The sequence below is a fragment of the Gadus chalcogrammus genome, chromosome 6 (genome assembly GCF_026213295.1).
Source record: "Gadus chalcogrammus isolate NIFS_2021 chromosome 6, NIFS_Gcha_1.0, whole genome shotgun sequence".
Classification (NCBI taxonomy): Eukaryota; Metazoa; Chordata; class Actinopteri; order Gadiformes; family Gadidae; genus Gadus; species Gadus chalcogrammus.
The window spans coordinates 25,509,108-25,535,583 of NC_079417.1; the positions used below are offsets into that span (position 1 = coordinate 25,509,108).

Here is a 26,476-nt window from a genome sequence, read left to right on the forward strand (position 1 = left end):
GAGAAAATATATTGCTTTCTTCATATCAGAAACCACAATTAGCTGAGAAAGATAGAATTGCGAACCATTTAGGTGAACAATCTGCTCTACCATCCAGGGGAAATGCTGTACCACTGCCCAACTTCAATGTTTCACGAACCCAGTCTGCTGCTCCTACTTCAATGCCCGTTCACATGGCAAGAGAGTCTCCCATGCCTCCTACTCAGGATACACATGGCAGGATATCTGTAGTCGCACAAGAAATTACTTACCAGCAGCTCAATACTTCACATGTCATTGAATCCCAAAACTTTCAATATCAGCCGTACCCAGGACAGCAAGCGGTCCAACAGTCTCAGCAGCAGCAGGCAAGTGCAGGGGTTGACTTCCTCCCAAATAATCATGGTGCTCAACCAACACTCTTGCAACAAACTAGACTTGGCCCACATTCCATGCCCTCAAGACCAATTCTCATTAAACAGCCAACCCTTGAAATATTGGGAAGCATTGATGAAAGCATATTTGAGGTTGGAGAAATGACTAGTCGTCAGCATTCAATATCTACATCTACAGCTCAACCAGAAATGCTGCCCTATTCCAGCACTCAGCCAGTGCAGGGTAGATCTGTTTCACATCCTCCTCAATCTTGGAATGTGCAGCAGAAGAGTGCCCCTCCAGTCGCTATGGCTAACAGGGAACCTGATCAAGTGCCAATACAGTATGTATCAAGCAAATGTCCTGTCATGGTCCTACATGCTGATGGTACAATTCAACCTGTGGTCTCAGAAAGAAGTGGCTTCACAACACAACCTCTAGCATTGTTGCCCCAGAATCTTGACAAACCAAGCATAGAAATGCATTCCAGCCAATCCTCAGCTGGGCCCGGTTCTGTCCAGAGTTTGGTATCAAAGTTTAGTGGTTTAGCCGCAAAGGCCAGTTTCGCTACCAAACCTGCAGTTGTCAGACAACAACAATCTCAAAATGTATCGACAACCGCTGATCACAGAATCCCTCAAACCGGCCCTGAAATATTATTCGCTCCTGCCACAGAATGCCCTGAGCAAACAACACCCTACACAACATCTAATGCCAGCCCAACAAGCAAGTCAATGGGTAGGGAGTTGCCTATTCTCACAGTGGAAAAACAGCTTCAAACCTTGGAAGACACAGAACAAGCTATTTCATCAAAGATGCACTCTGCTAATGTTGGGGAGGTGTTGTTTGGAGCAAATGTACCACTGGAAAAAGTAGATTCCCCTAGGCCAATGTACATTGCCATTGGAAACTCAGAAACGCTACCAGTTGAACAAGGCTTTGATCCCAGTGAGCGACCATACATTAGATTACCACATATTTTTGTCTCTTCTGCTAGTTCACCAGAGGACGAATTCCTGGAAAATGAGCTGACAGGTTCAAGGAGTCCAGAGCAGTCTCCAGATACAGTTTGTAACACAACTACAACTCCTGAAGTTGTGCTCCCTGACAGCAAAGACTCAGCACCAATACAAGATTTTAAGAGTACGATAACCAAAGAGGTGTCAGATGATCTGAAAAAGCCTATTTTAGTGGAGCATTCCCAGGAAGATGAACATAAATCTCACATGTTGGATGATACTCAGCCTGAGGATACTGAAGTAAAATCTGAGATCTCTTCAACTGCTGAACCTTGTACTGGTCAATTATACAAAGAACACTGCCATGTTACTCAAGAATTGACAGCTCCTGCTCAAACACAGGAAAAAGCTTTAGTTGGAGAAGAACTTGGTACTTTGGAAAATATGTCAGAAGAAGCCATATCTTCTGATGAAGTTGAAAGACAAATTGAACAAAGGCTTTTGGATGGTACAACTTTAGAGCAGCCTGAGGCACTGAAGTCTCCAGATGAGTTGTCCAGTAAAGAAGTATCTCCAATTCTGTCTGAAGTTCAACCTATTGATGACAAAGCTGATAAGGATGTTCGAGAGTCAAGTCTTGTTATATTATCTCATCAGGAATGCCTACCTAAGGATGAGACAACATCTGAAGTGGATCAGCTAGAGCCAGAACCTCTTAAAGAACAACCAAGCAAAGGCTTATTTTCAATGTTTGGCAGTGCCACAGTAACATCACAGCAAAACTCTTTGCAGACGGGATCATCAATTCTTGGTGGCATTCTTCCTGGTTCTTCTACCACAGATACCCCTGGAGGAGGACTGCTCTCTATGTTTGGTGGTTCAACTATGCAGAATTCACAGGAACTCAGTTCCCCAACACCATCAGCCTCAGAGTCACAGGAGCCTCCTGGGAAGAGCTTTTTCTCCATGTTCGGTGGAACGAGTGCTCCAACTACTCCTACTCCACTTGCCTCCCCTACTAATACTATTGCTGCTCAAGAACCTCCTCCACAAGAACCTACAGGAAAAGGTATATTTTCAATGTTTGGTGGACCATCCACACAACAGCCACCAAGTCCACAAGGGCCAGCTGGAGTTGAAGCCCCACCACCACAAGAACCTACAGGAAAAGGTATATTTTCAATGTTTGGTGGACCTGCCACACAGCAGCCACCAAGTCCACAAGGGCCAGCTGGAGTTGAAGCCCCACCACCACAAGAACCTACAGGAAAAGGCATATTTTCAATGTTTGGTGGACCTGCCACACACCAGCCACCAAGTTCACAAGGGCCAGCTGGGGTTGAAGCCCCACCAGCACAAGAACCTACAGGAAAAGGTATATTTTCAATGTTTGGTGGACCTACCACACAGCAGCCACCAAGTCCACAAGGGCCAGCTGGAGTTGAAGCCCCACCACCACAAGAACCTACAGGGAAAGGTATATTTTCAATGTTTGGAGGACCTACCACACAGCAGCCACCAAGTCCACAAGGGCCAGCTGGGGTTGAAGCCCCACCAAGGGGGTCTTCATTATTTGGCAGCATCATTCCAGGTTCAAACGCACCTAAAGAATCTCCCGGGTCAGGGTTCTTTTCAATGTTTGGAGGGCCCAGTACCCAGACCCCACAAAGAGGAGCTACACCAAGACCAAGAGGAGCTACGCCCGGACCTAGAGGAGCTACGCCTGGAACCAGAGGACATCCACCTGGACCGAGAGGAGCTACAACAGGACCAAGAGGAGCTACGCCCGACACTAGAGGCCATCCACCTGGAATGAGAGGAGCTATACCAGGACCCAGAGGACAACATCCTGGACCCTTAGTAACTACATCAGCACCTGAGGCTGCACCACCTGGACCCATAATAACTACATCAGGACCTGAGGCTGCACCACCTGGACCCATAGTAACTACATCAGGACCAAAGGCTGTACCACCTGGACCCATAGTAACTACATCAGGACCTGAGGCATCACCACCTGGACCCATAGTAACTACATCAGGACTGGAGGCTGCACCACCTGGACCCATAGTAACTACATCAGGACCTGAGGCTGCACCACCTGGACCCATAGTAACTACATCAGGACCTGGGGCTGCACCACCAGGACCCATAGTAACTACATCAGGACCTGAGGCTGCACCACCTGGACCCATAGTAACTACATCAGGACCTGAGGCTTCACCATCTGGACCCATAGTAACTACATCAGGACCTGAGGCTGCACCCCCTGGACCCATAGTAACTACATCAGGACCTGAGGCTGCACCACCTGGACCCATAGTAACTACATCAGGACCTGAGGCTGCACCCCCTGGACCCATAGTAACTACATCAGGACCTGAGGCTGCACCACCTGGACCCATAGTAACTACATCAGGACCGGAGGCTGTTCCACCTGGACCCATAGTAACTACATCAGGACCTGAGGCTGCACCACCTGGACCAATAGGAGATACATCAGTAACTGGGGCTGCACCACCTGGACCAATAGGAGCTACATCACAACCTGAGGCCGCACCACCTGGACCCATAGTAACTACATCAGTAACTGGGGCTGCACCACCTGGACCAATAGGAGCTACATCAGGACCTGAGGCTGTCAATGACTTTAATAAAGTGCAAATGTGTCAGCAAGAAATTTCAGATGATGTAAAAGATGATAAAATACCAGGTGTGGAAATTATACCTGAGCCCAAACTCACAATAGAAGGGAAGCTCCAAACAGACAATAGAGACTCAACTATGGAAATGAGCATTAACGTTGTAGAGTGTACTGCTCTCCCAACTGGCAAACAGGAAAAGACGATTGAGTTGCCTCACCCTCCGTCTACCGACCATGTTGGACTGGAGCCAAATGAGCAACATGGGCCCTCAGAGGAAATGGCCAAGTGTGTCACATGGAAAACTGAAGATGTCAGGGAATTGGAAGGCAAAGTTGAACCCAAGGTAGAAGAAACAAATGAAACTAAGGAAATATCTGAAATATCTAAAATTGCTCTTACTCCTGATGTCATAAAAATAGCTGAAATGGAAAAGCCTCAGGAAGTCAAAGAAACTGTTGAAGTTCCAGAGGGAATCCCAGATGATTTCAACAAAGCATCAGGATCATATGCGGTGGAATCTGCTGTTGAGTCGGAGACAACCGAGAGAAAAGAAGAGAAGCCCACCGATGAACCTATGACCATTGACATCTCTTCACCACTGGCAGCTGTTGAACAGCTGGGCAAACCTACTGAGGAACCCTTGATAGCAACTGGTGATGCAGAAACAGATGCCACCAAGGATCAAACGGTGTCTGAAATAGAATCTAACACATGTAGTCCTGAAAAAAACAACTCAGCTACTAGTAGTGTGGTCACTTCCCAAAGCAAACATTTAGATGTCTCTGTTTTGACAACGGACCTGGAGAAAGCAGTTATCTCTCAGCCACCGGCTGATGATCCTCCAACTTGTCCTCCAAAAACTCCTTCAAGGGAATCTACTGGACATCCACCACAAATTCAGCCACAAGGACAAGGTGTGGCTAGACTCCCTGCCTCACAAGGACCCAGATTTGAAGGACCCAGAATGGGCGGACCTAGAGTGCGAGGACCTAGAGGGGGAGGAACTGGTATTGGAGGTCCTAGAATGGCTGGTCCACAATTGGCTGGTCCAAGGCATCCAGTACCACAGAAGTCCCCAGAACCGGCTCCATTTTCAAACTTTATGTCTATGTTCTCTACCCCGAGTGCACCAAGCAAACCAGCCAATACTGGTGGCTTTTTCTCAAGTTCCCCAGGTTCCTTCTTTGGATCAGCACCTGCTCAGCCAAAGCAAGAACAGAAAAGTTCATTATTTGGCCTTTCAACCGGCCTTCCTACAGAGTCCCTTACAAGTGACCTGTTTGGTATTTTCAAGGGACAAGAGGCCACAAAATCAAGTGAATCCCAGCCTCTTGAAACACAGGTTAGACAAGATGACCACAAAGACAAAGAAAATACAGATATTGAGAATGCATGTACAACTGAAGAGAAAAATCCTGAAATAACCCAAGAATCTGAGGTTCCTGAAAAAGGCCTAATCGAAAACGCAGAACGAGCAGACAAAACGGTGACACAAGAATGTGATGTTACTGAGCCGGTAGAAGAAGATGCAGGCCATGAATCTGTTGGACAGTCCATGGACTCCGAAGCTGGAGAAAAGCTGGCTCCAGAAGCCAAGGCTGATGTACCTTCAGCTCCAGGCCCCAAGGCTGATGCACCTCCAGCTCCAGGACCCAAGGCTGATGCACCTCCAGCTCCAGGACCCAAGGCTGATGCACCTCCAACTCCAGAACCCAAGACTGATGCACCTCCAGCTCCGGAACACAAAAGCATGTTTGACATTCCAAGGCTGACTGCTCCCAAGTTTGGCTTCATGTCTGGAGCCACTGATGGTGCTTCCTCCCTGGGTTCTCTTTTCTCCACCAGTCCTTCTCCAGTCCTTGCTGCAAAGACTCCACAGCCACCCCAGACAGATGGCGGCCTCTTCACAGGGTTTAAAAACCTCTCTGCTGGAATCTTCCAGGAAGTAAAACCTGCTGGGAATGAGGACCCATCAAACAGTTCATCTGTGTTTGGAATTAAACTCGGTTCTATGTTCGGAGCCTCAGATTCTTCGAAAGCTGAAGAAACGCCTCAAGTAGTCACTGGCCAACCTCAGAGTCCTAAACTGGCGGACGAGTTCGGCCAACTAGAGACAGAGGGAATGTCTTCTGGTTCAGACGAGACGGGCAGTGCAGATGTTAGTGACACAGATGAGCCAACAGAATCACCCAAAATGGGCTCAGCGTTGTCGGGATTCCACTCCTTATCCCTCGAGGAAGGTATCGTCCCCTCAAGATTTTCTGACGACGTTTTAGTCTCATCTGCTCAAGTAACCAAGGAGGAGACCGCTGTCCACGACACAGAGGAGTTCAAGAAGGAGCCAGTTCAAAGGCTAGTATAATACTATACCTGTTGTAGACAAGGACCCCTAGTGTATAGCACTTCCCCTTTTCCTTTATCATTCTGTTGTGCTTCCGGCCATTTCCTTTCTCCATCCTTTCGTGCTGTGATGTTTGCTGTTTCAATGTCCACGTCCTTCTTTCCCAACAAAAACAATGTGGAAAAAATGGAATAAACAGGGATTAATTTGTCCCTTTCCAAAGGAACACTAAATAACAAATTTGAAACATAATAGCACCCAGCTAGAAAATAGATATGAATGTGCCTAATTATTCAAAAATTCCAGTTATAAAATTGAAATCACACCTACTGGATTCAGTGGCCTACTATCCCCTCCCTTTTCTTTTCTTTTAAATTTTTTATGCATATAGTTATAAAGTTTTAGTATCCTTTTAAGATCTTTTTATTGATCCAGAGAGTCATTCTCCCCATACTTTCAAAGATACATGTTGATGCTGTTTCTCCAAGACAGGCCAACCTTAACTTTCTATTTGGGATGTATAGAAGTTTCTTTGTTACTCGTTGTGGATAAAAACGGCCACTATGTGTATATTCTGGCCAATACACCTCTAAACATAAACCCTGTGTTTCTTGACCCGACCACAGTCAGGGAGACGGTCATTTCAGCTCATCAGGAAACCTCAGCCAGGCCATCTCTCAGGTCAGTCCTGAGCACATTGCTCACAGCCTGCCACCATTGCCAGGGCAACCGGGGGGAGGAGAGGAAGAGGATGCTGAGACGGCACAGCATTCACAAGCTGGATCCAACAAAAACCTGAAGGACTCCTCTGCCCTCTTGGTCGGTCGAGCCGTGGCTATGTGTGAAACACCTCAGATCAACGGCAGGTGAGTTGGCCCTCTGATACTGTTACCATTTCAGTATGCTCGGTGGGTTAGCAAGATAATTAGAGATGTTCCGATACCATTTTTTCCCTCCCGATACCGATTCCGATACTTATGCTGTGGGTATCGGCCGATACCGAGTACCGATACCAGTATGTTACAAAGATTACTGTGATATGATTATCATTGTGGTAAGGCCTGGGTCAGGTTAAACCCTTTGTAAATGAATGAATGAATAAGGCAAATTAAAGCCATTTATTTTTAAATAGAACAGTATAAAAAACAGTAGTGCAACAGCAACTTAAATAATAGTTATTTTAAAAAAATAATAAAGTGTAGCCACAATATCTTTAAATACAAAAGTCATTTAAATAGAACAGTATAAAAAAACAGTAGTGCAACAGCAACTTAAGTAAATCTATTCTTTCAAAAAAACTTATAGTGCAACACCAACCTATAAAGTAGACATTCAAAAAATACAAATCAAAAGAGCAGCAGCTACATAGTAAACAAAAAATACTTTAACAAGTAGGCTACACATTGCAGTAGCATTTGACCAATTTACTATTGTTCATAATTTCAAGAGCAAAGGCAGATTCTTCTTCAGGAAGATGAGCATTTCTGCTCTCTCTCCTCCTAACCTGTTCCTTCTTGCATCAACAATGTTGGATGCTACACTGAACAGTCTCTCATTGTCAACACTGGTACAAGGAGCACAGAGAAACTTTGCAGCAGTGGCAGCCAGGGTGGGAAACCGAATTTGGTTGACTCCCCAGTACTGGTATGGGCTGTCTGAGTGCGGGACCGTTTGTTCTGTCAAATATGTTTGTATTTGAACCTGTGTGCTTGTGCTGCTTGCCCCACGTTCCTCGCCATGCTCCTGTAGGATTTCCTCAAACAGGCCTTTGAAGCTGCTCTTTCTGCTGCTGCTGCTGCTGTCTGGCTGTGCTTCCATACGTGGGGCTTTATGGGGGTTGCCTGGCACTGCCTCTGCTCCCTCAGGTGTGGTCCTGCTGCTTTGTAAAGCCTCCATCTTCTCCACCTCTTGTGTCAGAGCATCCTTGGCATGCTTGATGCTGTCTGCACCTGTGAAGTATCTGAAACAGCATAGGAAAAATATTAAATGTCTTAATGTGTAAAATAAGCAAATAAACAACCTCCTCCATAGTAGCATTTAATAGTAACATATTAATGCAATAGTAATAAATAATAATGCAATATGTAGTTAGCCAAAACACCATTTCAAACGTGTTTATAATATAGACATTTAATAAAAATATTAAGACGACATACCTGTCTTTGAATCGTGGATCTAAAAGAGTGGCAACTGCATACAAGGGCTCATTCTCGATGGTCTTAAATCTTTTCTGGACAGCCTCAAGAAGGGTTTTTTTCATGGTTTTTATACCAGTGTCCTCCTCGTTCTCCCGAGCAAGCAGGCGCTTCAGCACTGTGACCGAGGGGATGACTTCAGCTGCAGATGAGGTGGAGGAGCTCATCTGTCTGGTTAGTTCTTCAAATGGTGCCAGAACAGTGATAGCTTTCTCCAGTAAAGCCCACTGGTTAGCAGTAAGGGTCACTGGCAGGTCGTGGTCAGCTCCATATGCTGAAATTGACCGCTTCTGCTCCAGTAAACTCTCTGCCATATAATAAGTACTGTTCCACCTTATTGCTACGTCTTGGTGCAGACGTTTGACGGGCATTCGCAGATATTTTTGAAGATCCTCTAGGCGTGTAGTAGCCAGTGGCGAGTGTTTAAAATGCCCGACTATTTTCCTACCATTCGCCAGTGCGTCACTCACGCTTCTCTGTGACAGTAGACCTTCATGCACCACCAGCTGGAGAGTGTGGGCGAAGCATCCCAAACTCGGTACATCCATCTCATCCATAGCTTTCTTCATGTTGCTAGCATTGTCGCGCAAAACAACATGAATGTTGGATTTAGGGATTTTCCATTGTACTAGCATCCCCTCAATTGCTTCGGCAATTAATTTGCCAGTATGTGACCCTCTGAACTCTTTGGCGTGCAGCACCGCACTTCGGGGGGTAAATGATGTCTCTCTGTCCACCCAGTGTGACGTTAAACTCAATAAAGACATGGGGCACACGTCGGAGCTCCAAATGTCAGTGGTGAAGCTAATTGCATGCGCGTCTTTCAGCATGCACGAAATGTGTTCCCTTACTGCCTCATATAATTTGGGTAGCGCAGTTTCTGAGATGTATTTACGACCAGGCAAAGAGTACCGTGGCTCCAAATGCTCCATTAAGCGGCGAAATCCCACATTTTCGACGACGGACAGGGGTTGATCATCCAAGACAATAAATTCAACAATTTTGTCTGTTATCTTTGTGGCTTTTTGGCTGTCTTTGGGAAATTTTTCTCGTCGCTGGAAGGCAGTTTCCAGCGTTTGCTGCTGCAGCTCATCCTTCCTTTTCCCCTTTGATTTAAATTCGTCGTGCTCTTTAGCGTGACGCGTCTTCAAGTGTTTTATTAAGTTGCTAGTGTTGAAATTAGCAACACTCGTGCCACCCCTGGAAATCTTTTCACGGCATACGTTGCATGTCGCAGTCTTGCTGGTGGGAGCATCCAGCGTGAAATATTGCCACACCGCCGACATGATAACGCTAGCTCCTTGATTGACAGGTGATCAATTCTTCTTCGCCCCTCTAAAACAGCAGGCTGCAGATGGCAGCACAGCGCAACTGTTTTAAGAGCCGCGAAGAAGAACTGTGTCAGCGCTAACGGAGCTAACCAGTAAATAGCTTTCTATTTTAATAAATTACGTGGTATCGGAGGTGCCTGGACTCCAGTACTCGCCGATACCTATACCAGCATTTTCGGCAGTATCGGAGACATTTCCGATGCTGGTATCGGAATCGGAACAACTCTAAAGATAATAACTGGATAATGACCATGATTTGACACTGCATGACTTGAGCTTTCGTTGTTAAACGTCATGTAACCACTCTGTTGTTCCAGGTTTGAAGACAGTACTCTTCCCTGCTCCCTATCCTGGGTGCGCTGGATAAAGGCCTACAACAAAGTCAGGGTGCAGCTTTCTAATGTAAGGAACATTACTAGGCCGGTTTTCTCAGATTTCATCCCTTTTTAGATATTGTTTTCATCAGGTTTTCATCATGCAACAAATGGTAACGTTTTTGATTTCAGAACTATCTCTGGTTGAATAATAACTATCTCTGACAGAATCATAACTATCTGGTTGAATGATAAGTATCTGGTAGAATAATAACTATCTGATAGAATAATAACTGGTGTAATCATAATCATTTGTTAACCATTGTTAGAATGACAGTACTATAACTGTCAAACTGACTGTTCTCTTGGAGGTGGGAGCTGTAACTTCTCATTTGGCATGAAATTCAGAAGTTCAACCAATCTCTTCCGATATGTATATGTATATTCCTATACGTTCCTTCTCAAACCCATTTCCTCCAGATATATTCTCTCTTCTCTCCTTCCACTCCTCCCTCATTCTTTCCCTTATCTTCTCTCTTCTCTCTACTTCCACCTGCCTCTCATTCTTTCCATTGTCTTCCTCCTCTTATCGTTCTTCCCGTACCAGTCCTATCTGAGATTTAGGACTAGGGCGATTTCAATAAATGTATATATATTTTTTAATTGACCTGTGATTGTTTCAGAGCTGCAATCAAGATGGCACCGCCAGCAAACACCAACGGGCCAAGCCAAGGTCAGTGTGTGTGTGTGTGTGTGTGTGTGTGTGTGTGTGTGTGTGTGTGACGTGTGTGTGTGTGTGTGTGTGTGTGTGTGTGTGTGTGTGTGTGTGTGTGTGTGTGTGTGAGTGTGTGTGTAAGACCACCACTCCAAGGGTCTTCAAGACGGTTGATGGCCGGTAGGCCTTATGTAAGTCATACTGTACCATTTGGACCATAGGATGATTTTTGACATTTACATTTGATTCACTGTGTATTGATAATTGAAGGATGAAATGTTATCTGAGATAAGGGTGGATTGCTCGATCCACAGCGGGACTCTTGTAAGGATAGGAGTATAGGCAGCGATTGGTTTCAGGGTCTTATGTAGATGCAGGTGCGCATACAGGATTTGGGATGTCAAATGTGTGTGGTATCTGCAATGTAACCAAAATGCAACCAAATATAAGTACATTAATGAACTGGCTACAACATTGAAATAATAAATGATTTACAATGCTCCAAATGAGCGCATGTGTAATGGCCGTGATCTGAAAGCAATTGCGGCTGCGATGTGAATGCGCGGTAAAGTTGCGCAACACTTGAACAGGTGGAACTTATTGACACAACATTAACATATTAGTGAACTGTACTGTCCTTACTATTTTTTTTGGACACAATATCATTATAAATATCAAAGAATGACTCACTTGGTCAAGAACGAACACGCACACTTGCTCCATGTTACGTGGTAGAACGAACTAGAATAATGCGCGACTGCGCATCAAAAGGAAAAGGACCCCACCTAGTGGTAAGGGCGCATTACTATCTGCCTGACAGAATGACCAAATCAGACAAATACATAGGGGAATTCCGAACACTGTGCATGTTTGATTACCTTGGGTGTTCTATGAATAATTGTCTATGTGTGTACCGGTATGTGTCTGCTTGTGGTATTTACAGTGTGCCAGTCCTTCATAAGAGACGGCCCATCCCGCTGTTCAGTGAATTGGTGAGTACTGACCCTAACTCAACTATTTATGTAAGAACTGTTTGAGCTGGTCAACGCCCTCCGTCAACATCTAGAAATAAACCTCTCGCCAGCTCAGATGTCCAGACACATTTAGTGGCGGACTGTATTGCTGTTCATGCACAAGGCGTTGTATTATTATTTTTTTGTTCAAATCAATTGATCTTTCTATTGACACCTGTATCTCTCTCTGTCTCTTCACCTGTCTTTCACTCCGCCAGGCTATGGTAAGTAAGAGAGCAGCTTGTCTCAAAGGGGAACCATCATGTATTATATTATTCTTGATTATACATGATGGTTATCAAATTAAGTTGTTTTTAAGTCCTGCATAACTCAGCTTCATTTATTTCATGCTTAGTCTCTTAGTTATATTTTAACTCAGTCAATTGGTTTAATTTAAAGTCGGTCAATTTGTAAATTTAACATCTTCACTTCCAGTTGATGATCCAGTCTCGCAAAGATGGAATCGTAACTCACCCTCCAGACAAGGATGAGCAGCTAGTAAGACACTCTGTAGCGCACGCGTGCACGCACATGCACACGCACACGCACACACACACACACACACACACACACACACACACACACACACACACACACACACACACACACAGATAATCTATACTGTTGTTAACCTATTTAAAGTCAGTCGGAGATAGTATTTTATCAGTGATTAATCTTTCTCTCTCTCTCTGTCTCCCTCCAACAGAAGATGCATGTGTACAGGAAGACGCTGCAGGCCTTGATCTACCCCATCTCCTGCACCACCCCCCATCAGTTCCAGGTGTGGACGGCCACCGCGCCCACCTACTGCTACGAGTGTGAGGGCCTCCTCTGGGGCCTCGCACGCCAGGGCATGCGGTGCACCGAGTGTGGGGTCAAAGTTCACGAGAAGTGCCAGGAACTGCTTAATGCTGACTGCCTTCAAAGTGAGCCAATAGTCTGTTATTTCCATTACATTGTTCTGTGCTGTCCATAACCTTAGTCTGTTATGTCCATTCTATAGTATCCTGTTATGTCCTTTATACACGTTTTTTGTTACCATTATATTTGTTTGTTATGTCCAATATATTTGTCTTTTATGTCCATTATATTAGTCTGTTATGTCCATTATCTATTACTCTGCTTTGCCCATTATTTAGTAGCCTGTTACGTCATTATCCGTTGGTCTGTTAGGTCCATTATCTTATTGCCTGTTCTTTTGGCCTGTAATGTAAATGATCAATAAGTCAGTTATGTCCATTATGTATTAGTTTGTAATGGTCATTAATTATAAGTCTGTTATTTCATCATCTATTACTTTGTTATGGCCATTATTTATTAGTTGGTTAAGTCCATTATCTGTTAGTCTGTTAAGTACATTATCTAATAGTTTGTTGTGTCCATTATCTAATAGTCTGTTATGTCCATTATTTTTTCATCTGTTAAATCCATCACCTCATAGTCTGCTATGTCCACATTATCCATTATTCTGTTCCGTCCATTATCTGTTAGTTTGTTATGTTCATATTTATGTGTGTGTTATCTCAATTATCTATTAGTCTGTTATTTCCTTTATCCCATTGTCTGTTATGCCCATTATCTATTTGTTTGTTTGTTATGTACATTATCTTTTTGTTTGTTTGTTATGCCCATTATCTATTTGTTTGTTTGTTATTAGCTATAACTATTCATTTGTTTGTTATTGCCATTTACGATTTGTTTGTTTGTTATGTCCATTTACTATTTGTTTGTTTGTTATGTCCATTAACTATGCGTTTGTTTCCTTATGTATTTCTTCACGTTGTTCTCTTCTTTCCCAGGAGCGGCAGAGAAGAGCTCCCAGAGTGGTTGTGAGGACCGGACGGAGCACATCATCACCGCCATGAAGGACCGCATGAAGATCCGTGAGAGGAACAAGCCAGAGATCTTCGACGAGATCCGGAAGGTGTTTGGCGTCAGCAAGCTGGTCCACTCTCAGAACATGAAGACCACCAAGCAGATTGTCTTGGATGGAACGTCCAAGTGGTCGGCCAAGATCACCGTCAATGGTACTATCCCCGACCCTAGACCCTCGACCCTAGACCCTAGAAAGACCCTAAACCTAAAGCCCCGCTAACCACAACCCGAGACCTTACACCTCAAGCCCCACTACCCACAACACCAGACCCTAGACCCTACACCTCAAGCCCCACTACCCACAACACCAGACCCTAGACCAGGGGGGGGGGGGTCATTCCGGTGGGGGTTTCATTCCGTCTGCACACGGCGTTTTCTCAACAATAAGTAAGGAATAATCACAGAGAGGCCGGGCAATAAACAGTTTGATATGCCCGGCTCGTGGACGGCTTACCGCCCGAGACGAAGTCGAGGGCGGTAACCTTCCGCGAGCCGGGCATATCAAACTGTTTATTGCCCTGCCTTGAGGTGATTATTCCGTTTATTCTACTTCGCGCCGGCCAACATAATAAAACAATTCAAATAATTTAATAATTAGCCTTTTTCTTATTCGTATTGCATGCTTATTAAATGTATGCTCTGTTTAAGTTCATCTCCCTCGAAAAGTAGTTCCCTTTAGAACTACGGTGAATAACGTTAGCTCAGCTGTCGGTAACGCGTTTCTATAGCAACCACACAAGGTTGCAACTGATCACTAGTTTAACAACGTAGTTGTTGCATTCGTATCAAGTCAGCTTTAATGACGATCGATCAAACATGCACTCCTTGGTTTATTTTTTACAACGGACCTCATGTTTGAAATGTATGTGATAGAAAACGATACAAGCGGCGTATTGATCTACTGTGCTCAGTCAGCAGAAAGTAGAACCGACAAGTCAGCGGGCAATATGCCGGATTAATGCACCCCTCCCAGCCAATCAGAATCGAGCATTCTTAAATTAAGTAGAATAATCAATATTATCTTCCTCCTACTCAGGCTGAAAATGGTAGTTCTTAAATCGTTTCCCCTCAGCCAAGCCAACGTTTAGGACTGCGTAACTACTGTTGACAGCTTTCAACTACTGTTGACAGCGCATGCGTTACCGCGCGTATATGTCCCGCGCAATTTTATTTTATTTATTTTTTATTTTATTTTTTTTTCTTCACCCCTCGCGGTCGACTTGGGATCTATCGGCGGTCTACTGGTAGACCGCGATCGACTGGTTGGGCACCCCTGCCCTAGACCCTACACCTCAAGCCCCACTACCCACAACACCAGACCCTAGACCCTACACCTCAAGCCCCACTACCCACAACACCAGACCCTAGACCCTACACCTCAAGCCCCACTACCCACAACACCAGACCCTAGACCCTTAACCTCAAGCCCCAAGCTTATATACCATCCCTATCCCGGACCTTTGCTTGAGGAAATATTCTCTTACGGGACCAACTTGAGTTCATATAAGATACCCCTGGCCTTGGTACTGGAAAACAAGACAATTGAAGTATCATACTTTCCATTCTGAATGGTACGCCTAATGGTCATGGCAATTGCAAAGATTCAAGATCCCCAACCCTAGACGCCAACCCTACTGCCTAATCTGCATGGTTATATAGGAGTAAATTGTCTTGTGTGTCCAGTGGTGAGTGCACAGGGGCTGCAGGCTAAGGACAGGACTGGTTCCAGTGATCCATACGTCAGCCTGCAGATCGGGAAGAACAAGAAGAGGACCAACACTGTCTACACCAATCTGAACCCTGTCTGGGACCAGGCCTTCAGCTTGTAAATATACACATAGAAATACACATAGAGTATGTGTTCTGACGAGTTGTATATGTATATATTTGTGATTATATGAGCAAATATATGTGATTATATGAGAATATATATATATATAAATATATACATAGGAAATATTCTCATATAATCGCATATATTTGCTCATATAATCAATATCATATAATCACACATATATACTTGTATACAAACATAAATACTCATATAAACACATATATATCCACATATATACATATAAATATAGAAACATGTACACATGCCAATGACCAATTTTTTCCACCCACTCACATTTTATTTATGCTTGTATGTGTGTGTGTTTGTGTGTTTGTGTGTGTGTGGGTGTGTGTGTGTGTGTGTGTGTGTGTGTGTGTGTGTGTGTGTGTGTGAGTGTGTGTGTGTGTGTGTGTGTGTGTGTGTGTGTGTGTGTGTGTGTGTGTGTGTGTGTGTGTGTGTATGCCTGTGTGTGTGTGTGTGTGTGTGTGTGTGTGTGTGTGTGTGTGTGTGTGTGTGTGTGTGTGTGTGTGTGTGTGTGTTTCCAGTGAGTGTCACAACTCCTCAGACCGCATGAAGCTGCGTGTTTGGGACGAGGACGATGACATCAAGTCCCGCATGAAACAGCGTCTGAAGAGAGAGTCGGACGACTTCCTTGGCCAGACCATCATCGAGGTCCGCACGCTCAGCGGGGAGATGGACATCTGGTACAACCTGGGTATGTGTTAGGACTGACCCCTAACCCTAACCCCTCACCCTGGACATCTGGTACAACCTGGGTAGGTGGAACGACCAACCTCTAACCCTAACCCTGGACATCTGGTTCAACCTGGGTAGGTGGTAGGACCGACCCCTAACCCTAACCCAATACCCTAACCCCTAACCCTTGACATCTGGTTCACCCTTGGTAGGTGGTAGGAGCGACCACTAACCTTTAACCCTTAAACCTGGATATCTGGTTATACATGGTAGATACTAGGATTTACCCTAAGCCTTTGTTCATAGGGGTGACCCCGACCTTGATTAAGCATAGTGAAATCTGATTGGTCAAGCTACACCCATCGGCGATTGATCTTTAAATCATATCTAATATCTTTTTTATAAATGCGTGAATGATGCCCGATTTTTGTTGCGTGGTTTAAATGCTCAAAAGTCTGCAAAATGACCGGCTACTTTTAAAAACAAATAAATTATTTCAAAAAATTATAATATCACGACGATGTGCATAATATCATATAATAGCAATATATTACTTGGTAAGGATTATAAGGATTTTTAATGAAAGCAAAACATAACAAAGCAAATTGGTCCCAGAAGGCAAGTCATTGCCCCACCAGCACACATTTCTATTCCTTTCCTTCTTGAAGTCAAGCAATGCAGTGGAATCTCCCATTGAGTACCCCCATCTTCTTGTCTGTAGCTTTAATGCACATGAGGAGGAGAGAGGCGGGTTAAGGAGGAGGCTGGGGGTGTGGCCCTAAGCAGCTTGTGGCCACCGTACCATGCGCTCTGTTTACAGTGGATGTATCGCAATGGTGAGGTGCACACAGCCTTTGGCCGTGTTCTGTAAATATTGTAGAACACTCCGGGTGCTCCCGCGGGAGTCCTGGAACTCTATATCTAAATAATATCATATTATGCATAGATATAGATATCATATAATATATATTATCACAGCCAAAAGCTGTGTGCGCCTCCAGACGATATTATGAATCTCAAACGACTGTGTCGGGTTCTCCGACGTCTCTGGTTCTTCCACGTCCAAGTCAATCGGAAGTGACTGAACCACGACATGGAGGAGAATGTTGCCCGCCATTGTTAACCGCGATCGTCTCCCACCTGAGCCTCACTGCCGAGGGACCACTGCCTCGGCACTGGGCAATGGGCAGTGCTTAGGCGCCACCGCCTCCTGCAGCGGGCTGCGCCGAGGTGGTGGTCCCTCTCCAGCGGGCAGCAGGAAGCTGGGCTCTAGCGGGAGACAATCGCGGGCAACAATCCCTTTCTCCTCCATGTCGCAGTTAATTTACTTCAGGGAGTCAAAGCCAAAGGTCCTTTCCTCCAATTCCTTCTCAACCATGGCTGAGATAACCCCCTCTACGAGTCTCGTTGTGGAAGTACCAGAGACGAGAGTCCGACGTGTTATGCGCCAGTGGCGGACTCAGACTGTTTGAAGGGCAGGGGCGAAAAAATAAAAAGGGCACATTCTGGACAACATGGGGCCCCACCAGCGGACACAGTGGCTTTTCTATCTTAATGGTTTTTTGTTCCCCCAACGGAGCCTTAAAGGCAGCGCTGCCTGGAAGGTCCTATCCCCTAACCTTAGCAAGCACTGCCGTGAAGGTCCCATTCGGGGCACTTGTTACATCTCCATGTAGCAATTAAAAGAATAGTTGGGGTCATAATTGATACGGGGGGTCTGGGGGTCCTCACCCAGAAAAAAATTTGCCTAAAAGAAACTGTTTCCCCTTATTCTAGCGACTTTATAAACGCCAAAATGAGTTGTTCACATCATTGTGCACTTTCACATTTTAGCCAAAGAAAGGAGGATGCCTTACTGCTTTCATCTTTACTAACATTTAAAGGGATACTTCACCCATTTAGAACCGGTGTTCTATCATTATAAAATCGCTATTGTAATATAAATAAATATATAAATAAATATCAGTCTACACCAGTCTCCCCTTGGCCCATTTTTTTTCATCTAATTTTCTCCCTAAATGACGTCAAATGACGCGTTTGACGTCATTTCGGGAGAAACCTCTTGTCCCGCTAGAAGGGCCGAGGACTACAACACACTTTTGGTGGCCAATTTTTCCACCAATAAGGAATGAGAGGGGGCGGGAGCTCGCGTACTGAGGGGGAATGAGGGGGACGGGAGACCGACAGGTGGGCGGGGCAGCGAGCACAATGCACTGTGGTAGTTGGAGGTTTTCTTACTTTGAGCCAGAGACCATGAAAACACTCTTTCTGCCTTTTTTCAGGCTAGGATGAACCAATTTCAATTTTTTTTTCACATTTATAATACATTGAATTATTTAATTGATAAAACCTTCATATTCCCACCGGTGAAGTATCTCTTTAAGTAAAAATTAGACTGGAGAAAATTCAATGTGCCGCTACCATACAGTCTTTGACCGCTGACAGCCAGCTACGGAAACATTTAAGGAAGTTTTCCTGCATGTTGACGTGATAGTTGACCATTATCGTCTCTCTTGCATGAAATGACCTACACTTGAATGATCTTGAACGCTCAAAAAATTTATATACATTTTAAACGGATATGCAAACTGAAAATATTAAGTTTTTCTAACTTGGCATCTAATTGCGCTTTTCCACTATGGGTACTGGTATACTCTTAATCCACTTTTTGCTTCGTTATCCAGTGGAGATTTAAGTACCACTCGATGTAGCTGTTTGTCATGGCGACGCCACATGAAAGCAACGCCTCGCATTCCCCGTTCGTCAGCTACCAAAGAGAGGAACGTCTGCACCTCAATAGCTAACCACAACGTGTTTTTTCGGTTTGCCATATTCTTTCTGCACAGGGCACATCATCACCATCAGGGGCAACCTAGGGCACTCAATAATTTTTGTTCACGTGTAAAGGGCAGCCAATAAGGCACTTTCTCTCATTTTCACCACCATAGAGGGCACTTTAGCACACTTTTTCAACCATGGGGGCACCAGACGGGCAGAAGGGCACTAGAAGGGCACCAGACGGGCAGAAGAGCACTAGAAGGGCACTATAAGGACCAGACGAGCAGAAGGGCACTATCAGGGCACTAGAAGGGCACTAGAAGGGCACTAGAAGGGCACTGGAAGGGCACTCGAAGGGCACTGGAAGGGCACTAGAAGGACCAGACGGGCAGAAGGGCACTATCAGGGTACTAGAAGGGCACTAGAAGGGCACTAGAAGGGCACTAGAAGGACCAGACGGGCAGAAGGGCACTATCAGGGTACTAGAAGGGCACCAGATGGGCAGAAGGGCACTATCAGGGTACTAGAAGGGCACCAGATGGGCAGAAGGGCACTTGAAGGACCAGACGGGCAGAAGGGGACTATCAGGGCATTAGAAGGGCTCCAGACGGGCAGAAGGGCACTATCAGGGTACTAAAGGGGGCACTAAAAGGGTACCAGACGGGCAGAAGGGGACTATAAGGGCCATCATTAAGGCACGTCATTGAATTTTCTTGTTCTAGAGGGCACATCATCATAATTTATTGTATGAAGGAGAACCCTAAAGGGCACCTAATCATGTTTTGCACGTGAAAAGGGCAGCCAATAAGGCATTTCCTCTCGGTTCTCCGATGTCGCTGGTTCTTCCACTTCCACATCAATCTGAAGCAGACGCTGCCCGCTGCTGGCTGCCGTCTGCCGGATGCCCTCTGCTGGCTGCCTGCTGCCTGCTTCCCGCTGCCCGCCGCCGGCTGCCCGCTGGCAACAATCCCCCAATTCCTTCTCAACCATGGCTCAGATAGCCCAAACTACAGTCTCGTTGTGGAAATACCACAAACGTCAAAGAACCGACGTGTTACGCGCCATAACACCAACAGCAGAACGGTTATCCAAATAACAAAGAAGTGTACAACACACCAATTCTCTGGCAGACGCAAGGCAGAGAAAGGGGAGGTAACTTGGCCCCTTATGACGTCATATGGGGCCACATTGCAAATCAGCGCGCCTGAGCTTCCATTTTTTCAAAGGCGAGCAGGATACCTAGTGCTCGTTTTACACCGAATGCAAGTTTAAGCCACTGGGGGACGATAGGCAGGCTAGGGGAACTCATAAAGTGAGATTTTCATGCCATGGTACCTTTAAATCAATGCATCTGAAACTCCGTACAGCAAACACACATTTTCTTGAAACAGACAAGCCCATAACTTTTAGGATTGATGAGTATTTGATCGTGAGAAAACATTGTTTTGCCGCAAGTGAGTGTTAAGAAGAATGAATGAATGCGAGCGCGCCGCGCACGTGTGCCTCCATCTGTTTAAGCACACGCAAACTAAACACGTAACGCATAATATTGTCCCTTGCAATGTATATTAAAAAACACATGCATATTAGGAACACAAGTCGATAACGATAATGTATACAATGCTGGTAAGAAACGATGTGTGTTAATGTACTGCCGCATATCATTAAATAGACCCACAGTTGCGGCCACAGGACATTTCATATCCATGTTAAGGGTTAGGCAAGGCAAGGCAAGGCAACCTTATTTATAAAGCACTTTTCATACACAAGGCAGACTCAAAGTGCTTATCATATAAACATACAATAAAATAAAATAATAGATAAGTAAAAGAAAACATATGCAAAGAAATGAGTAAAATAGAAAGTGCATTGTATTTAAGATCAGATCAACAGTCTCTCTGGTACCCACGTCGGGACTCCAACCCGACCTAAAGGAACTTGGTACTTTCTCTGGGATTCCAACCCGGATTCTAGTCAATTTCTATTCTAGGCTAGGCCTCTATTCTAAGACTCTAACCCAGACACACGTCGGAACTCTATCCATGAACCAAAGGCTTTATTCTGGGACTCCAACCCAGACAGACGTCGGGACTCTAACCCAGACAGAACTCAGGTCTTTCTCTGGGACTCCAACCCGACCTGAGGAACTTGGTCCTTTCTCTGGGACTCCAACCCAGATTCTAGGACTCTAACCCAGACAGAACTTGGGTCTCAAACCCTTATCCTTTCTCTCTGGTATCAGATCATGTATCTTTCTGGTAAAAATAGAAAATAAAGGGAAAGTTAAAAAGCCATTTTAGTAAGTAAAAGAAAACATATGCAAAGAAATTAGTAAAATAAAAAGTGCAATGTATTTAAGATCAGATCAAGTCTCTCTGGTACCCACGTCAGGACTCCAACCCGACATAAAGGTACTTGGTACTTTCTCTGGGACTCCAAACCAACCCGTACTCTATTCTAGGACTCTAACCCAGATTCTAGGACTCTAACCCAGACACACATCGGGACTCTAACCACGACCCAAAGGCCTTATTCTGGGACTCCAACACCAGTCAGACGTCGGGACTCTAACCCAGACAGAACTCTGGTCTTTCTCTGGGACTCCAACCCGACCTAAAAGAACTTGGTCCTTTCTCTGGGACTCCAACCCAGATTCTAGGACTCCAACCAAGACAGAACTTGGGTCTCAACCCTTATCCTTTCTCTCTGGTATCAGATCATGTATCCTTCTGGTAAAAATAGAAAATATAGGGAAAGTTAAAAAGGCATTTTAGTAATAAAATAGAAAATAAAGGCAAAGTTAAAAAAAGCTTTTTAGAAAGTGCAATGTATTTAAGATTTAGCAGAAAGCTAAAGCAAACATAAAGGAAGCCAATGTAACGATTTAAGAATTGATGTAATATGTTGCAGCAGCATTCTGAGCAAGCTGAAGCTTCCTTAGAGTTTGTTTTGGGAGACCTGTAAGGAGACCATTACAGTAATCAAGCTTACTAGTGATAAAGGCATGTACAAGTTTTTGTAAGTCTTCGGTGGACATGAGCCCTCTTAAGTCTTGCTACATTTTTAAGGTGATAATATGCAGATTTTGTAACTTATTTGATGTCGAAATGTAAATCAGAATCCATGATAACCCCTAGATTTCTGGCTTTGATTGAGGTTTTCAGGGACAGAGAGTGAGGTGTTGGGTTACTTTAAGCCTTTCCGTTTTAGCACCACATACAATTATCTCTGTTTTGTCCTCATTTAGTTGAAGGAAATTCCGGCACATCCAGTCTTTCACTTGCTCAATGCACTGGCACAGCAGATCTATTGGCCGATCGTCATTTGGTGATAGCGATACATAGATTTGCGTGTCGTCAGCATAGCAATGATGGTCAATATTGTTATTTTGCATGATTTGCCCTAGTCTGAGCATGAAGATTGTTGAATAAAGAGGGTCGTAAGATCGAACCTTGTGGGACTCCACATGTCACGTTGGTTGATTCTGATACAAAGTCGCCAATGGAAACAAAGTAGTTCCTATTTTGTAGGTAGGACCTGAACCAATTTAAGACTGTGCCTGAAAGCCCCACCCAGTTTTCTAACCTGTCCAAAAGTATTGTATGGTCTACAGTGTTGAATGCAGCCCTGAGGTCTAGTAGCATTAGTATTGAGGTTTTGCCTGAGTCTGTGTTAAGACGGATGTCGTTTACAACTTTAATAAGGGCGGTCTCAGTGCTGTGCAGGGGTCAAAATCCTGATTGGAAGGTGTCATAGCAACCAGTTGATGCCAGGAAGTGATTAAGTTGCTGGAGGACAACTTTTCAATGATTTTACTTATGAAGGGTAGATTTGATATTGGTCTGTAGTTGTTAATAATAGAGCTATCTTGGCTCCGCTTTTTTAAAAGGGGTTTAATAACTGCAGTTATCAAGGCTTTCGGGAAGTTGCCTGACTGGAAAGAGTTGTTAACTATCTCCAATATGTCTATTGCTAGGCAGTCAAAAACATTCTTAAAGAGGTTGGTAGGTAAAGTATCACGGCAACAGGTGGATGGCTTTAGTTGTGTCACAATTTCCACAAGAGTTTTAGAGTCTATAACATTAAAGCATGCCATCCCTGCCACATTGCTTTTGCCTGAACAGGGTGGTAGTCCTACATTTTTGTTTGAAGTGGAGATATTGATGGCGCGTCTGATGCCTTCAATTTTATCAGTTTAAAAAACTGCAAACGCATTGCATTTCTGTGTGGAATGGAGATCAGGTGGAATTTGTGTTGGGGGGTTGGTCAGTCTGTCAACAGTTGCAAATAGGGTTTTTGCATTATTGGTATTGGTTTTTGCTTACTCCGTGTAGGAAATGAGTCCTTAGCCCAAGTGAAGGAGTTCAAGTACCTCGGGGTCTTGTTCGCGAGTGAGGGTACTATGGAGCGAGAGATTGGCCGGAGAATCGGAGCAGCGGGGGCGGTATTGCGTTCACTTTACCGCACCGTTGTAACGAAAAGAGAGCTGAGCCGCAAGGCAAAGCTCTCGATCTACCGGTCGATCTTCGTTCCTATCGGTGCTGCATTCAACACTGTAGACCATACAATACTTTTGGACAGGTTAGAAAACTGGGTGGGGCTTTCAGGCACAGTCTTAAATTGGTTCAGATCCTACCTACAAAATAGGAACTACTTTGTTTCCATCGGCGACTTTGTATCAGAATCAACCAACGTGATGTGTGGAGTCCCGCAAGGTTCGATCTTAGGACCCTCTTTATTCAACATCTACATGTTCCCACTAGGGCAAATCATGCATAATAACAATATTGACCATCATTGCTATGCTGATGACACGCAAATCTATGTATCGCTATCACCAAATGACTATCGGCCCATAGATCTGCTGTGCCAGTGCATTGAGCAAGTGAAAGACTGGATGTGCCGAAATTTCCTTCAGCTAAATGAGGATAAAACAGAGATAATTGTATTTGGTGCTAAAACAGAAAGGCTTAAAGTAACCCAACACCTTCACTCTCTGTCCCTGAAAACCTCAATCAAAGCCAGAAACCTAGGGGTTATCATGGATTCTGATTTACATTTCGAAAGTCACATCAAATCAGTTACAAAATCTGCATATTATCACCTTAAAAATGTAGCAAGACATAGAGGTCTCATGTCCACCGAAGACTTACAAAAACTTGTACATGCCTTTATCACTAGTAAGCTTGATTACTGCAATGGTCTCCTTACAGGTCTCCCAAAACAAACTCTAAGGAAGCTTCAGCTTGTTCAGAATGCTGCTGCTAGAGTTTTAACAAAGACCAAAAAATTTGAACATATTACACCAATTCTTAAATCGTTACATTGGCTTCCTGTAGGTCAGAGAATTGATTTTAAAATCATGTTGCTAACCTATAAATCCCTACATGGTTTAGGCCCAAAATATTTAACTGATATGCTTCCACTACATAAGCCTTCTAGAACACTAAGATCTTCTGAGACCAATTTGTTAATTATCCCCAGAGTAAACACGAAACATGGGAAAGCAGGATTTAGTTACTATGCAACAAATAGCTGGAATAAACTCCCTGAGGATTTAAGACTTGCCCCAACTCTGAGCACCTTCAAAACAAGATTGAAGACTTTTATGTTTGCTTTAGCTTTCTGCTAAATCTTAAATACTTTACCTTTATTTTACTAAAATACCTTTTTAACTTTCCCTTTATTTTCTATTTTTACCAGAAAAATACATGACATTTGCTGAGTAATGAAGTTGTGTCATTAAGAGCTTGACGAAGTGAAAACTGAATATTTGTTTGTTGTTTGTTGTTTGCCTTTGGTTCTGGGCTAGAGTCCGAGAATATTGTAATAGATTGTCCTTTAGGTCGGGTTGTAGTCCCGACTTGGGTTCCAGAGAGTCTGTTGATCTGATCTTAAATAACTTTCAATTTAATTTTCTCACTTTCTTAAATACATTGCACTTTCAATTTTACTTACTAAAAAGCCTTTTTCACTTTCTATTTTACTCATTTCTTTGCATATGTTTTTTTTTACTTATCTATTATTTTATTTTATTGTATAACAATGTTTATATGTGAAGCACTTTGAGTCTGCCTTGTGTATGAAAAGTGCTATATAAATAAAGTTGCCTTGCCTTGCCTTTCCTATCCTCACCTATGGTCATGAGGGCTGGGTGATGACCGAAAGGACGAGATCGCGGGTACAAGCGGCCGAGATGAGTTTTCTCAGAAGGGTGACTGGCGTCTCCCTTAGGGATAGGGTGAGAAGCTCAGCCATCCGTGAGGAACTCGGATTAGAGCCGCTGCTCCTTTACTTAGAAAGGAGTCAGCTGAGGTGGTTCGGGCATCTGGTAAGGATGCCCACTGGGCGCCTTCCTTGGGAGGTGTTTCAGGCACGTCCAGTGGGGAGGAGACCTCGGGGAAGACCCAGGACTAGGTGGAGAGATTATATCTCAACACTGGCCTGGGAACGCCTCGGGATCCCCCCATCAGAGCTGGTCAATGTGGCCCGGGAAAGGGATGTCTGGGGCCCCCTGCTTGAGCTGCTCCCCCCGCGACCCGACCCCGGATAAGCGGACGAAAATGAGATGATGATGAGGTATTGGTTTTAATGATATTGGAGAAAAAGGTTCCTCTAGCACTTTTTAAGTCTAAATTGTAGGCACGGAGGCTCTCTTTATAGATATCATGGTGAATATGAAGTTTTGTTTTACGCCAGATGCGTTCAACCTTCCTGCATTCTTTTTTCTGTGCTGTTACAGAAGCAGCTTTTCTCCAGGGTGCCTTTTGCTTTCCAGAAATCGTTTTAACCTTATAAGGTGCAATGACATCTATGACTTTCCAAATTTTCAAATTAAAGTTTTCTACAACATCATCAGCAGAACACAGGTTGAGAGGTGGTAGCAAGGATATGTCCTTTTTAAAAAGTACCTTAGATTCTTCATTGATATACCGTTTTTTGACAGTATTTGATTTTGTCTGTATGTCGGGAATAAAATATAGATTAAAGAAAACGAAAGTGGTCAGACAAGGAAGGATCAGTCACAGAGAAATCAGAAACATTGAGGCCCTTTGTGATAACCAGGTCTAGAGTGTGCCCCTTACAATGAGTAGCCTCTGTCACATGTTGAGAAAGTTTTTTTGAACACTTATCATTCAAATCATCAGTATGGAAATTGAAGTCACCAGTTATAACTAGACAGTCAAAGTCTGTGGAGATGCTAGACAATAATTCTGTGAAGTCATCGACTTTTTTTTGCAGAGTATGTGGGTTGCCTGTAAATAATTAATAGGAGAACTCTGGGGGAGCCTTTTAATACAGCACAAAGTTATTCGAATGTTGGAAAATCACCAAAGGGTTAGGGTTAGGGTGTTTCTTTGTTGCAATTTACTAGGGATGCACCGATCCGCTTTTTTCACCTCCGATACCGATACCGATATCTGAG

The 26,476-nt window shown here is 44.2% G+C and overlaps 2 protein-coding genes across 2 annotated transcripts in view; both read left to right on the forward strand.

Moving 5' to 3' along the window:
• The window catches only part of LOC130383865 (protein unc-13 homolog B-like), a 37,386-nt gene extending 25,463 nt beyond the window's left edge, over positions 1–11,923 (forward strand). The window contains exons 10-13 of the mRNA XM_056591726.1: positions 6,926–7,165; positions 10,143–10,227; positions 10,823–10,872; positions 11,798–11,923. Of these exons, the coding sequence (XP_056447701.1) occupies positions 6,926–7,165; positions 10,143–10,227; positions 10,823–10,872; positions 11,798–11,891 (469 nt within the window). The 3' untranslated portion in view covers positions 11,892–11,923. The remainder of the gene's footprint in view (positions 1–6,925; positions 7,166–10,142; positions 10,228–10,822; positions 10,873–11,797) is intronic.
• A 382-nt stretch (positions 11,924–12,305) lies between these two features.
• Positions 12,306–26,476, forward strand: part of LOC130384915 (protein unc-13 homolog B-like) — a 43,631-nt gene continuing 29,460 nt past the window's right edge. Inside the window, exons 1-5 of the mRNA XM_056593315.1 lie at positions 12,306–12,365; positions 12,574–12,793; positions 13,667–13,894; positions 15,426–15,567; positions 16,122–16,291. Coding sequence (XP_056449290.1) covers positions 12,306–12,365; positions 12,574–12,793; positions 13,667–13,894; positions 15,426–15,567; positions 16,122–16,291 — 820 coding nt within the window. The remainder of the gene's footprint in view (positions 12,366–12,573; positions 12,794–13,666; positions 13,895–15,425; positions 15,568–16,121; positions 16,292–26,476) is intronic.